The sequence below is a fragment of the Perna viridis genome, chromosome 13, assembly GCF_037379345.1.
Source record: "Perna viridis isolate PV_CMFRI_1.1 ecotype Kerala chromosome 13, ASM3737934v1, whole genome shotgun sequence".
NCBI lineage: Eukaryota > Metazoa > Mollusca > Bivalvia > Mytilida > Mytilidae > Perna > Perna viridis.
Window position 1 is genome coordinate 2,288,015 of NC_142457.1, and position 14,825 is coordinate 2,302,839.

Genomic DNA, 14,825 nt, shown 5'->3' on the forward strand with positions numbered 1-14,825 from the left:
GGATTATTTAGATGTTAGTTTTAACTCACATTTTTTGACAAGATTGAGAAGTGGTACACTGAAGTTGAACATTGAAACTGGGCAATATATTGATACTGATAGGCACATGCGTATCTGTAAATGTTGTACCATGAATTGTGTTAAAAATGAGTACCATTTTTTACTGGTTTGTCCTGCTTATAGAATTTTTCGTACTCATAACTTACCAAAATATTATTGTTCCTGGCCAAATACAACAAAGCTTAAAACACTGTTGAAATCAACGTCTGTTACTGTCATAAGGAACTTATGTAATTTTATCAAATCTGCTTGGTCAACTAGGTCACATATTGTTTCATAATTATACTTAATTGTGTATTGTTCTCTGCAATTTGTCATTATGTCACATTGTAATATATGTTTATGTTGCTATAGCATAATTATGCTTTTTTGCAATAAAGTATTCAAGTATTCATATTTTGGTTATTCAAGCTTTCCAATTAATTATTCTATTATTATAGTGACTTTTCTGTAATTTATGGATAAGAAGGAGTTCAGTATATTGACGATTGCCAACGTATGCTCATCAATCTTGTGAGAAACACATCCACGTCAACTGTGATTTATTAAGGTGCTATATTTTACTGTGCATAGAAAATAACTATACGTTCTCCTACCCACGGTTTTACTATACGTCCTCCTACCCACGGTTTTACTATACGTTCTCCTACCCACGGGTTTTACTATACGTCCTCCTACCCACGGTTTTACTATACGTTCTCCTACCCACGGGTTTTACTATACGTCCTCCTACCCACGGTTTTACTATACGTTCTCCTACCCACGGGCTTTACTACATGTCCTCCTACCCACGGGTTTTACTACATGTCCTCCTACCCACTGGTTTTGTTGAAAAAAAAATTGTAAAAACAAAAAGGATAGTAACTATAGCCACAGATGAAGTCATAAACAGATTACAACGATGTTTTGCTTTGTTTTGATAGAGCTTTTGCGTGGAGAATATAAAAAGAAAGTGAACGTACCGTAACATACACTGCTTCTTTTATCTGGTTTGACATGATATAGAACTGAGCCCGGCAAGACTCCTCACTCTATTGGAACTAGCCCTCTCCCTCTCCCTCTATGATAAATGCACGTGTACGATTTGAAGGAAAATTCGGTTGTTCAACGTGCAGACGGTTTCATAAAAAAAAATCATGTTGAGATTTTCCTCAAATCTTTAATTTCAGGTGATCTGGTTGTTTGTAAGGATTAATTTGGAGAAAACTTCAATTTGAGATTTTGGTCCTGTTATTCTTGAAGTCGCGCCTGTTGCAGTGGATTTGGTGGTGTTTTTTTTTTTTTATTGTCGGGGCATTTCAGATCTTACTTGAAGGTGTGTTTACACTTATTGAAGACCTTTTGATGACCTCTGTAAGTATTTACTATTTGTATAAAGGTTAAACCATGGTGCATTTGTTGCCTTTCACCATATTTGTTCCTTTTTCTATTTTATCTTCATGGACCATAATGGTTTTCATCTGTTATACATCATGATTAAACAGAGACAGAGATTGGCTTATCTTTTGTTCTTGAAGAATGAATGAAAATCGATTAAACATAAATTGTCTTAAGTTGTCTTGATGCAATAACCTTTTTATGGTTGGAATATAGGAAATGTTGAAGCATGTTGTCAAAATCTCCTGCAATGAAAAGGTTTATGAAATCAGAGACTTTTTATATACACTCCCCGATGAAATCAAATGTTTGTCATCTTCCTTCCATCTGTGACAACATCCCTTCAGCACCTACGCAGACTTTTTGTACCGTGCTAGCTAGACTTCTTACAATTAGGCTTCTGGAACAGGGTTATGTTGCTACAAGATAAAAGTCATCACTACTATTCTAACCAATCCGTTAGGTTTATCCAAATTATTTCAATTGCTGAAATGATCCATATTATAAGGCCTACACAAGTCTGCGAGAGACCAATGTTATCAGACCACTCCTTTTAAGAGTTATTGCCATTGAATGGTGAAAAGTGACGTTTTTTCTGCCAGTATTTTGTAAACCATGGTAAAAAGAAACTTTCATTGAAAGGCAAATATTTAACCGGATGAGTAATTCAGGCTCCTGGGAGCCTCTTGTTTAAAGGTACATAAAGTATGATTTGTCATTGAATGTTCGTGAAAACTATTGCATTTATTAGGATGAAATTAATATTAAACAAAAGAAAAAAAATCTGCTGAATGGCAATGGCTATTTCTAATAAGTGTGCTTTGAATAACAATAAAATGATATCTATATGAATGAAATGAATGTACCTATAGCTATGTATTCAGAAATAAATATCATTTTTTTTATTTTCCTTGTTAATCATCGTGTCTTTCTGTTCATTTGTTTATGAATTTACTACCAATTATTAGATTAAAGAATTTATTTAATTTTTATTACATAATAATGAGTTTGAAATACTTAATCAACAGTTAGAAGTTGATCAATTTCACTAATTTTCCCTCTGTCAATTACTGACAAATAATAATTATTGATTTTTACAGGTAAATTTTGATATTTTTATTATATTTTAGTGTTTTAAGAATACACCCTTCCTCAGTATTTTCACCATAACTTTGTCATTATCCATTTGTCAAATTTATTATAACTGATACAACTAAAAGCCTGAATAATTTATCTCCCTACTGTCCATATATCAAATGTAAATCATATAGGCTTTAACTTTAACCAGTATAAAGACCGGTGAGGCACAATTATTTCTACACGTTATATAGACTTTGTAAGGAGCGACCCAGTAGTATAAAGTCCCCGTTTGTACGTATCAATTTGGTTATTTTATGTTCTTTATTGTTTGTATCTGTTTTCCATGTTTGGTCTTTGTCCCTGGATTACATTCTCTTGATTACCACTATAACCTTGGTTGCCTTGGTTACTCTTAAGTCTTTTCAAACGGAATTTTACACATTTTGGCTCAACTTTGTCAAGGATCTTTATAGTAGATAGAAACTCTTTAAATTTGTACTTAAATTTTTACGGGGGTGAAAAGCAGAAATGTTTTGTTGCCAAAGTAGGCCAACATTTTAACTAATTTCTTGGCACTGCCAAATTTGATATATTAAAACCGAATACACCCCTTTTGTTTGGAAATGATACACGTAAGGGTCGAGAGTGTTGTGTGATGACCTAACCTTAATGTAACTTCGACCGTCTGGTTCCCCTGTACAAAACAAACTCTTGAATAAATAAAATATTCTTATAGGGCTTCGGTAAGATCGTTATTTTGTTCGTAAAAAGCATGAACTATCTCCGAAATCTTAACACAGGGAATTCATAAAGTCTCTTCCAAACTTTTGATCCGTTTATTTTGACGAATAGGTTGGGACGCATTCAACTAGACACTGTGTTATATCTGTTATGGCTCTAGGCTCTACGCCTCTAGCCTACTGAATCTAGCACTGTGGTCAATATTAAAATTCACAATTATTAAATGAAAAGTCGCAGTTGGTAACTAATAACCTTAATAATTCGCCTCTTTCATCATTCAAATGTTCACACAGATCTTAAGACAGTTTATCACACGTGCATGATCATCCTCCCAAGTCAGGTTTTTGAGTCCACCCTCGCTCCCTCAAACCCCTGACATCACTCATTCATATTTAGTGGGTATTGTCCAGCCAATTCCGATTGGTTGCTTCTCCGGGTGAGAAGCACCAATGAAAACTGATTTAATATAAAATGTCGGTGGAAAGGTAAACAATAATACGAAGTAATGGACGATCCGATATAGTAACTGGAAGTTGTATGATGCCACAAATGATGCAATATGAGCAAAAATGATAACTGTGGATTCTTTTTACGAGTCTTTACTAAAAAAAATGACGTTATGTGTAGCCACTTTGTAAGTTAATTTGAAAGAGTTTCTATTACGAGTGATTTGATTGGATTTTGGATCCGGGTTAAATTTAAGTAACTCACTGGATGGCACTGGACGATACCCGCTAAATATGAATGAGTGATGTCAGGGGTTTGAGGGAGCGAGGGTGGACTCAAAACCCTGGCTTGGGAGGATGATGTATGATGTACTGCTTATCAATTACAAATTTTAAAAAAATGAATTGACTACATAAATGATAAAATGTGATGCACACACATACATTAAAAGCACTACACAACTGTCAACACAAATAAATTTTAATTTCTCCACTCTCCATAGTGGAGACATTTTGAGTGGAATCACAGTGTCTTCACTCTCCAAAGTAGAGTCACCATTTCAAACATTGTCTGTAATTAACTTATCCTGTCTTTATACCAAAGTATATTTAATGGGTCTAGCAGTTAAATAACATTTCAGTAAAGGAAAGAAAAAAAATATTTGAAAACTATTGAAATGGATCAATTTTATCCAAGTTTTTACTTTGGTGGAGACACAGTGGAGGACCTGAGTGATTCCACTGTGAAGAGCAGAGAAATTAAAATGTGTACCTTAATTCATACCAGGGAACACCTTGAAGAAAATTTGTATTTTACATTGATTTATGTCGGAATTATGTGATTGCCAGCTATGTTTTTTCACTGGAGTAAAGATTTGCTTGGTTTTTATCTTAATTTAGTTGATTATCTGACATATGCATGTACACTATAAACACAAACATATTTTGACTTAAAAATGGAAAGTTGTGTATGTCCAATTTGCTTTTATATGTTTATTTTGTAGAGTAGTATGTATACAGTTACAGTTTACATACATGTAATGTAACATTGCAGTGAAAGACTTGAGTAAAAATTACTTTTTAATGTGACATGATTTAAATACTGCACACTTTCAATGAGAGGTTAAATTGACAGATCTAAGATGGCCACAGTTGCCACAAGTGTGGACTCCTTGGTAACTTTGAATGATGGAACATCTATGCCTTTATTTGGACTTGGTACAGCTTGGACAACAGACTGTGAAGAAGCAGTTCTGTATGCTATTCAGCAAGGATATAGAATGATTGACACTGCTCAGAGATATGGGTACGATTAGGCCATTACTGTGATTTGAGGGGTATAATGCAAAATTTAACACATTCTAGCAGAAAATGTCTTATAAAAATTAGAGATAATAACAAAAAAGTTAGAAAATGAAAAACCAAAATCTGGGTATCATTTAGAATGATAGAGTCTTGAATTTTAAACCTGATCACTACAATAACCAAGAAGCTTTACACTTATCAATACACTTTTCCTTTTTTAACCCCTGAAAAATATTTTTATCAATCAAGTTTTGTCCTGTGAGATTTTCACATTGGCTCATATATTGTATAAACAATATGTATTGCACAAAAATATTTTCTTCTTTTAAAATATGCATGGCTAATGACAAAATGTAATACTTGTATGAATCTGAGTTTGAAAGGTACATGTAATTTATGTCCTACAGTCAAACATGTATGTCATAACCATGTTAATCACAAAAGATTTTTAAGAACAACATGAACATTTATTTCATTAAAAAATGATAGAAATGAACTTAAAATTGATTGAGCACGTTTGAAGTTTGGAAATTTTGTACAAATAACTCCCTTTTTGAACCCCCTTTTGAATTACTTTTTACAGTATAGTGGTAAATATTGTTGGTCTTGAAATATTTACTTCATCTTTATCAGAAACGAAGAAGATGTAGGCAGAGCAGTAAGTAGAAGTGGAGTTGATAGAAAAGACCTTTTTATTGTAACCAAACAATGGCAGAATGGATATGATGCCTGTATACAAGGGCTACAGAGAAGTTTAAATAAGTATGAAATGCTCTCTATCTTCCTTATTATTGTTCTTTATTTATTTTGGACACTGAAATAATCAGTCCCACTGTTCTCAATTTCTGCTTCTGTTGGACAAGTAGACAATGATAGTGTATTAACTTAAAATAAAAACAATATGCAGATGAGACTTAGAATCAGGGTAAAATTCGAGCTTTTTTTTTTCAGATTCATGCCGAATTTACATATTGTATTTATTTCAGGTCAATACATTGTTATTGTCTTTTTATATGAAGTATTTATTTCATTTCCTCTCTACTGTGGGCCCTGATAGTCACACTACGATAAACAGGTAGTTCATGCATGGGTAGGAAAGTAGGCGGAGCAAAAGTGTCATATACTATGAAAATTGGAGATGTGGTATGATTGCCAGTTTAGATAGTACCCAGTACACCTTATACACTACTGTCAACACAAATTTTAATGTCACCACTCTCCACAGTGGAGATAATATGAGTGGAGTCACAGTGTCTCCACTCTCCACAGTGGAGATAATATGAGTGGAGTCACGATTTCAAAAATTGTCTAAAGTTTGCTTTTCCTATCTTTCTACCAAGGTATATTTATGTTTGTAGCACTTTGTAACATTTCTCAGTTATGGACAGAAAAATGAATTGAAAAGTAATTCAATGGAATAATTTTATCCTGTTTTCCACCTTGGTGGAGACACAGTGAAGTTACAGTAGAGGACATGAGGGATTCTGCTGTGAAGAATGGAGAAAGTAAAATTCACAGGTGCATAATTCAGTGGAATTCACAGTTACGTAAGTCAGTGGAATCCGTAGGTATGTTATTAATGTTATGAATAAAAGTATATTTAATGAGAATACTGACCTATCAGTAATGAATTATCTCCCTTTACAGATTAGATACAGATTTCATAGACTTATTTCTAATACATGGACCAAGAGATGGGAGAAATATAGAGACATATAAAGCGATGTTAGAACTGAAGAAACAGGGTCTAGTCAGGTGATTCCTTATGTGCTGGTCTTTCCTCATGAGTTTCATAGACCAGCCAGATTAATTTATTTCTGAACTCCTGTATTATTTTCAGTAAAACATCAGTGAGATATTTGTAAGCCTTTTATGATATTTAGGTAGTCATTTATCGCTGTATTTGAAACTACTCACTGGGATCTGATGGAATCTTGTGGCAGTGTCAGATATGAAGCTGTGTGTAATATAAGAAATTAGGTTTTGAAATTTATTGATTTTGGCAGATTTCAAAAAAGTTGTGTTTTTGGTGGCAGAATGCTTTTTAGAGAATTTGACTGAGTTTGTGCAGAGCTCTGTTTGCTGTCTTACTAATGTCTATAACCTTACTAAAGGGATTCTCACATAACGTAATGATGTAAATGGGAGATGCATCTCACCAAGCAAAATAAGGTGAAAATATTTCTTGATTAATTGCCCTACTTCCTTCATTTTAACATTGCTTATTTTATGGAAGGGCAGACACCTGCCTATATCCCTCCATACCAACCTGTGCAACCCATTGTTTTATACTTTAATTACAGATCTGTTGGTGTATCTAACTTCAATGTTCAGCATCTTGATGGTTTGAGAAAATCAGGCCTACCAATGCCTTCTGTGAATCAGATTGAACTGCATCCATGGTTACAGCCAAGGGAGATAATAGATTATTGCAATAAGCATGAAATTAGCATCATGGGTTATTCCCCTTTAGTTAAAAGTCAAATGTTAGATGATAAACATATTTGTGATCTTGCCAAGAAGTAAGTATATAAATTTTAATAACAGGTTAACAAGGTTCAACTGATTCACTTTATACATCTTGTATTATGTTTCATATAGGGGGGGGGGCATTTTTTAACCTGCCTTTACAATAGTCTTGCCAGATTTACTGTTGTAATTAAAGACCACTTTTTGATGTTGTAGTGTTAAAGGTGTGTGTTTTTTTATGAAAGCATAATGCAATATTTCTGTCTTTGGGTCAATTTCTCTGTCCTGTGGTAAAAATAAATATTGTAACACTAAAAATTAGTATGGAATTTAACTATTTTTTTTTCATAGAATTTATGTTTTAAGTAGGAGGATTTTCATATTTTTCTGCTTTCTGTAATGAACTTAAAGTTTTTTAACACCAGAAGGGACAGTCATACTGTTTGAGTTTATTGAGTATTTGTGAATTACAATAATTCATAGTAAGACTGTTAAGATTTGTTTGTTAAGTAGACCTAGGATAAGGGACATAACTCTTGAAATCAGTGAAATGTTTGTATCATATTCAATTTCACCAAAGCCTTTCAAGCTTTCATTTGAAACAGAATAAAGTCAATCTATGTTATTTAGATGCTTACTTGAGATTTGATGGTAAAATGCTGAATACAAACCCAGTGATTTGTAAGAGTTGCGTCCTTTACCCTAGGTCTACCTCCTAAAATCCAGCAAGAATGAATATTTTATGAATAAATAAGTTATTTAGGAAATACTAATATTATAACTTAGTTGAAAGATCTGCCTAGAACGAAAGGGGATAATTTGCTTTGATAACTGAACTGACTTGATAAAAGGAAGATAATATGTCCATACAAATAGATTGCCTTCAACAAAGAGATGTAACTGGCTGAACTACCAATCAGAACTACTCAGTTTTCACAGATCAAGAATCTTGATGCAGTGGTTTGAAGAATCTGTTGGGAATTTGTCAAATTCGATTCTAAAATTATAGCTGAACTGGTTGAACTTCTTAACTGCTCTCCTTGGAAGGCTTACTTTCTTTATTTCTAGAGAAATTTAAATAAAATTCTTAGCTCCACCTAGTGGATGGAAATACTTTGACCTGCGTATCATTAATAGAATTTCTTGTTTGCATCTGAGGTATTTATTTTAATGTAGTGGAAATGGCTGAGAATTGCGGAATGACAATATAACTGCCTTAATCAAAGGGGGAAAATTTGCTGAGACAACTGAACTCCTTTGATCAAAGGGAGATAATTTGATTATGTCTTTTTTATAGGTACAATAAAACTTCAGCCCAAATATTAATAAAATGGAGTGTTCAACATGGATTCATAACGATACCTAAGTCATCTAAAGCCTCCAGAATCAAGGAAAATATGCAGGTTTTTGATTGGTCACTGAATGATGAAGATATGGAACTACTGGTACATGTATAAGATTATCACTTGACAATGTTCTTATTACATTTAATATAAGATTAAGTTTTGCAGTTTTTAAAGAAATATTGTGCTTTGTTTAAAAAATGATTTTTCACTTTCCATTCAAAAACATGTCCTTACATGTATTGGCTTTTTACCAGAAAATTTATTTTTTATATAGAACAAAACACAAATGCTTTTCCCATAATTCATACAACTTTAACTTAATGAAGATTTTTAATTTTCATTTGACTTATATCATTATGGTAGATCATACCTAATATTTCAAGTAGACAAATTTTCCTATTTTATCTCAAAGATGACCATGAACGAACATTCTTTAGAATTTAGTGTAAAAAAACAAAGGCAGTTGAACTTGATTCTGAGGTCATTTAGCAAAATGTAATAAAAATAACAATAATTGTCATATCGCTATAAATATTTGATTGTTTAGCACTGAGCGACAGCGAGGTGTAAAATGAGAATATAAATGCCGTACCATGTTAAAATGAGTACAAATCTACCCCCTCCATGAATTATTTCTTCAATAACCAAAATAACATTGACAGAGACACAGTAGTAAATGAGTAACCTTCACTCCACTAAAAGACATGGAGTAGGTGCACAAGTAGTGTAACAGCATTCTAGGATTTTTGAAAATGTTTGCGTTTCATGTATAAACTCCAAATGAAGATTAACTTTCATACAATTAAAGTCTGCTTTCCAAATTAATCAGATCCTTATTTTAACTTGCCAAAGGGAATGTATAGTATTATAAACAACATTCCTGCACCAAAATTGTACTTGCCCCAGGTGATGGAAAAGTGGAATCCTAGAACAGTGGGTAAGTGTCCTCTGCTTTTCCTGAAACACCCACTGAGTTGCTCATAAACTGTCATATCTAGGGTAGACTAAAGGGGAATAACTGACACTGTCAACCAGTTTGTTCCCATGAGGCAGATGGGCACTCATAACGATCCAATAACTTGTTATAAAGTTCTTATGGATGCAGTGGAGGACTACACAAGAAAATGGATAAAACGTGAACAAGAAGACATTGATTCTCTGTCAGATTGGGTAAAGGCTGTGAAGTCTTAAATTTTGAAACATATGAAAGTTTTAAGTAGGTCAATGAATGCCAAGGCTACATCAGTTTTTAAAGCAAAAACATTGTCTATTATTCATGACAAATATGTTGTTGTACCAGCAGACAAAGCCAAAACAACATGGTTTTAGTCTGCAAAATGTAACACATCCAATGTTTATTATCAGAAGTTGACGTAGAAATAATAGCAGTGTTAATATCTATACTGCCACTACTCTCTCCAAAGAAGAGATTGTAGAAAATCATAAATCTGTGCTATCCTCTTTTGGTCTCTCTACCAAAGATGATGATTGTGATTTACTGTCTATACACTGGTTAGAATCCATACAAACAACGCTACATCTGCAAAATGTACCACCAAACCTCTTTAAAAACATTTAACTTCTATACCCACAGCAGTCAAAGAGGGTCTCCAGTCCTTCTGCAACACTTGTTACACCCATAGTGGTATTAATTCAATGTGGATCCTGAAAAATTTGAAAGATCTTCTGGAGACCCTCAATTCAAGATTATTGTCGACTTTAATAGCATTGAAACCTATGATTTTTCAACACTTTATACTTCTATCTCCCATACTCAATACTCAGTTAAAATCCAGACTAAAAAAAATTATACATCGTTGTTACTCTAAAAAAGGCGGTACCCCTAGATACAAGTATGTAGTTCTTGGTAGGAACTCTTCATTATTTGCAAAAAATTATTCTAAATCATCTTTCCAAATATACCGAAGATCTTTTCAAAATACTGGAATTTTTTATTGACAACATATTTGTCCAGAGTGTGATGGACATGTTTTTCAACAAACAGTAGGCATTCCAATGGGAACAAATTGTGCTTCTCCACTTGCTGATCAGATCCTGAAGAAAGAATGTTTAGCTAGATCCTTTAATCTCAGTTTGCTCTATATAGGTGACATATCATTAAACAATCCTAATTTTGAGAATGTGATATATTGCCTCTACCCCAAAAAACTTGAGATAATGTATGCTACAGACACTGTGAATTCAGCTTAATATCTTGACCTACACTTAAAGATTGATGGTAAAGGAAAACTATTGACTAAATTATACGACAAATGTGATGACTTTTCATTCAGTATTGTCAACTTCCCTTTCATCTGTGGCAACATCCCTTCAGCACCTGCTTATGGAGTAAATCATACTTTATGTCTTAACTATGCAGACTTTTTGTATCACGCTAGACTTCTTATAATTAGGCTTCTCTGGAACAGGGTTATGTTACTGCAAGATTGAAGTTATCACTACAGAAGTTTTATGCTTGTCATCATGAACTCGTGGATTGTTACAGTGTATCCGTATGCACCATGAAAACTGATTTGTTCAACTTATTATAGTTTTCCTTTCCTCTTTCGTCTACACCAGACTTTTGTTGTTTTTGTTTTGTTTTAACAACTCAGTGCGTGTTTCTAGAAAAGCAGAGGACACTTACCCTACCGGTGAACCTGGTCCATGCTTCCAGTTTTTAGTGGAGTCCTGTTGCTCATTTATTTTTGTTACTTAGCAAGTAATATTTGGGTTATTTTATGTTCTTTGTGTTTTTATGTTTTCCATATCTGGTCTTTGTCCCTGGATTACATTCTTTTAATTTCCGCTAGAATCTTGGTTTCCTTGATTACTCTTCAAAATTCGTTGAAAATGACATAACAAAGATGATTTATGAAACTTTCTCTATCACACGATGTCATAGTGTGTCCTATTTTGTTTTTCCATCTGAATGACTTATGGAGTTTCCAGTATGGTTTCTAGGGATAAGAGGAAGGGGTATCACTGAATGAGCTTTGCTCACAACTTTTATAGTTTTGATAAACATCGTCTATTTCTCCACAGGATGGCAATAGAACAGAAGAACTAAGGTGTGCCTGGAATGTTATTAACTCTGAGTGGCTAGGATGATGGACTCATTGGACTGGTTTGATAAAGTATGTATTTTTTCCTATAAAAGAAATCATGCGATTAGTAACATTTCCTAGGTAAAGAAATTTAATGATTTGTTGTAACAGTAGAATAAAGGAGATTACTCCATAGTATAAACATCATTTGTTACATTCAGATGGCATGATGAGTAAATGCTATTTACTCTGATGGACTTGTTGATGAAGTATGTGTTTTACCATAAGAAGCATGGTATTTATATTGAAGACTTAATTAGTTCTATTATTGGTATGGATGTCACAAAGAGCTGAAATTTTTTTAATCATTATTTATGTCGCCATTATACTGTAATCATAATAATTTTTACACTGACAACTTTTTTTGTGAAATCAACCATAACTACAAAAGTGTAAAAAATATACCTAGGTACAATACCATAGCTAATGTGAGATTCTGGTATTATAAATGTCAATTTACATTATTTTTTGGACTTAATTTACAGAGCTTTGAAAGTTAAAGTGATGAGGAATAGAAAAGACTGTTCAGTATGTGGTGGAATGGAGAATTGAAATACCACATGTGGAAAGCAAACAGAATGATATACAATAAGATTCTTTAATACCTGTATTTCAACAAGAGTCCATAATCCTTATTGTGACAATGTCATTTAGTCATTTGTATAATGTCATTCAATCATTATGACAATGTCATTCAATCATTATGACAATGTCGTTTAGTGTTTGTGACTATGTCATTCAGTGTTCCATTTATTGAAAGATATGCTAAGCATATGTAATAAGTTACCATGTTATCCTTGGTGCATGTACAATATTTTTTCCCTGTATTGTAAGTTTTTCTCTAGAAACATGAACATTTTTGTTCATTTTAATGACAAAACTATTTCATTGGTTGTATTGTGAATCCTTGTCTATATCTGTTAGAATGATGTAATACATTAAATGTTTTTTATACATTGTAAGATGGTTGTAGTGAGAATGAGGTTTTTAATCAATACATGTATTTTATCATGGTTTGATTGGTATTTATACATGTGCCCCCATTCAGCAAGGGAGTACCTTGTCCATTTATCTAATTTCCATCACAAAAATTTTGTCTCCAATTGGACAGATTCATTCCAAATTTAGTATACATCTGTATATAGATGGGGCATATGTTGCAAGTGATATAAGGTTGTAGACCTAGGGTAAGGGATACAACTCTTAAAAATCATTGGAACGTTTGTATTCAGCATTTTACATCAATTTTATGTAAACTTGGATTCATTTTATTCTGCATCAAACGAAAGCTTGAGAGGCATTGGTGAAATTGAATATAATACAAACCTATCACTGATTTCACAAGTTATGTCCCTTACCCTAGGTCTACCTCCTTAAGTTGCTGTCTGATATTAACTTCCTGTTTTGTTGTACTTCATCATTTTCTCCTATATTCATTGAATAGAAAAATTTTAGACACAAAAAACTCGCCTCCCACTGGGCGGATTCTTTTTAAAGTTGGTATATGGCTTTATACAAATTTGGCATATGTTTTACGCCATTTTGGTTACTGTCTGATATAAATTTTCTGTATAATTTGTGGTTAACCTAACACGGTAACATGTGGAACTTCATGACTTTATGTGCCCCAAATATTTCAATGATTCGGTTGTAAATTATCACCTTGCAATGTAATGAAGAACAAAGAAAAGATATGAAAATAATGAATTGAGAAATACCATAATAACTGGTAAATAATTACAGTATATTACAATATTTTATGTAATCTGAGTTGCATATTTAAGCAGCAATCTTTATAACACCTTTGGCCAGGTGAGCTAAAAATTGGCCAGGTGATTCATGCATGAATTCACTTTTATTTCTTAATTAGAAACAGATTCAGACTATATAACCAGTCTTAGTTTGTCATTCAAATGTTGTACTTCTGAGATAAAATTATATAGATTGTATATAAAATTGGCAGTTTGCAGGAGTTATTGTTCTTGGTTTGCTTAGATTTGGTTGATTTGAACTGAAGATGAATGAATTGTCATTACATAAAAATACAGCAGATGTAGACCAAAAATGCATTGTTTTCTACACCCTGAATCACCTCTTCCATAGGCAGTGTCTGAATTTTATATGGACTGGTACTTCAGTATATCTCTGCTTTAAAGCTAGGCATAAGGTAATGATTAGTGATTCATGCATTTCTCAATCCCAACATTTTGTTGATTGGAAATACTTAAGCAGTCTTCATAGAAATTGTATTCAACAATAAGAGTTCAATTGAATGTTGGTCAATGCACATTTTAACACTTAAAATTTGGTCGCATTTTACAACGTAAATGTAAGAGAAAATTTCTGCCAGAATTTTTACTCTATATCCAGTCAAAAAATATTTCAAGATGTATAGCAGATCCAAGGAAATAGTTCATTTCCGACTTTATTCAACCAAGAATGACAATTAACACAGCACGCCAATAAACAATCTATATAAATTTTGAATTAAAAAGTTCTACAATCAAATGACAAACTGAATTCAGATTACATGTAATATGGTTTGTAAATATTTTTGAGTTACACAGGCAAATATTTTTCACATGAAATTCATGTTAATCGAGCTTCACATGAAATTCATGTGAAATTCACATGAAATTAACATGATTTTCATGAGAAATTCACTAAACACGAATTTCATGTGAACATTTTGTGTGAATTTCACTTGAAGGCTCCATTCACCCGAATTTCACAAGAACTCTGTCACTTAGTTTATTTGCTCAATTCAGGTGAAATTCATGTGAAATTCGTGTGAAAATCATGCGAAATTTTGCCTGTGTAGAAATAAAAGTATCACCGTGATCACTCCCTGACTGATATTTATAAAGACTGATACTTTTAAGAAAACCATTGAA

The 14,825-nt window shown here is 32.9% G+C and overlaps 1 protein-coding gene across 2 annotated transcripts; it reads left to right on the forward strand.

The window, feature by feature from the left end:
- Positions 1 to 3,197: 3,197 nt before the first annotated feature.
- Positions 3,198 to 12,945, forward strand: LOC148599211 (uncharacterized). 2 transcript variants are annotated; one of them, XM_088559002.1, is made up of 8 exons: positions 3,198 to 3,260; positions 4,709 to 5,010; positions 5,643 to 5,771; positions 6,657 to 6,764; positions 7,313 to 7,531; positions 8,776 to 8,923; positions 11,870 to 11,961; positions 12,417 to 12,945. In XM_088559002.1, the coding sequence occupies exons 2-7, from the start codon at positions 4,847 to 4,849 to the stop codon at positions 11,933 to 11,935; spliced, it is 834 nt and encodes a 277-aa protein (XP_088415128.1). In that variant the 5' UTR covers positions 3,198 to 3,260; positions 4,709 to 4,846; the 3' UTR covers positions 11,936 to 11,961; positions 12,417 to 12,945. The 2 variants fall into 2 exon arrangements, with proteins under 2 accessions (XP_088415128.1, XP_088415129.1); XM_088559003.1 differs by having other exon boundaries at positions 3,209 to 3,260; positions 4,840 to 5,010.
- The last annotated feature ends 1,880 nt before the right edge of the window (positions 12,946 to 14,825 follow it).

Bases quoted from the DNA above. Each gene is read 5' to 3' on its own strand.
- LOC148599211 (XM_088559002.1), top strand. From the start codon at position 4,847: ATGGCCACAGTTGCCACAAGTGTGGACTCCTTGGTAACTTTGAATGAT. The intron at 5,772-6,656 runs GTATGAAATGCT...CTCCCTTTACAG, and splicing joins CTACAGAGAAGTTTAAATAA to ATTAGATACAGATTTCATAG. The intron at 6,765-7,312 runs GTGATTCCTTAT...CTTTAATTACAG, and splicing joins AAGAAACAGGGTCTAGTCAG to ATCTGTTGGTGTATCTAACT.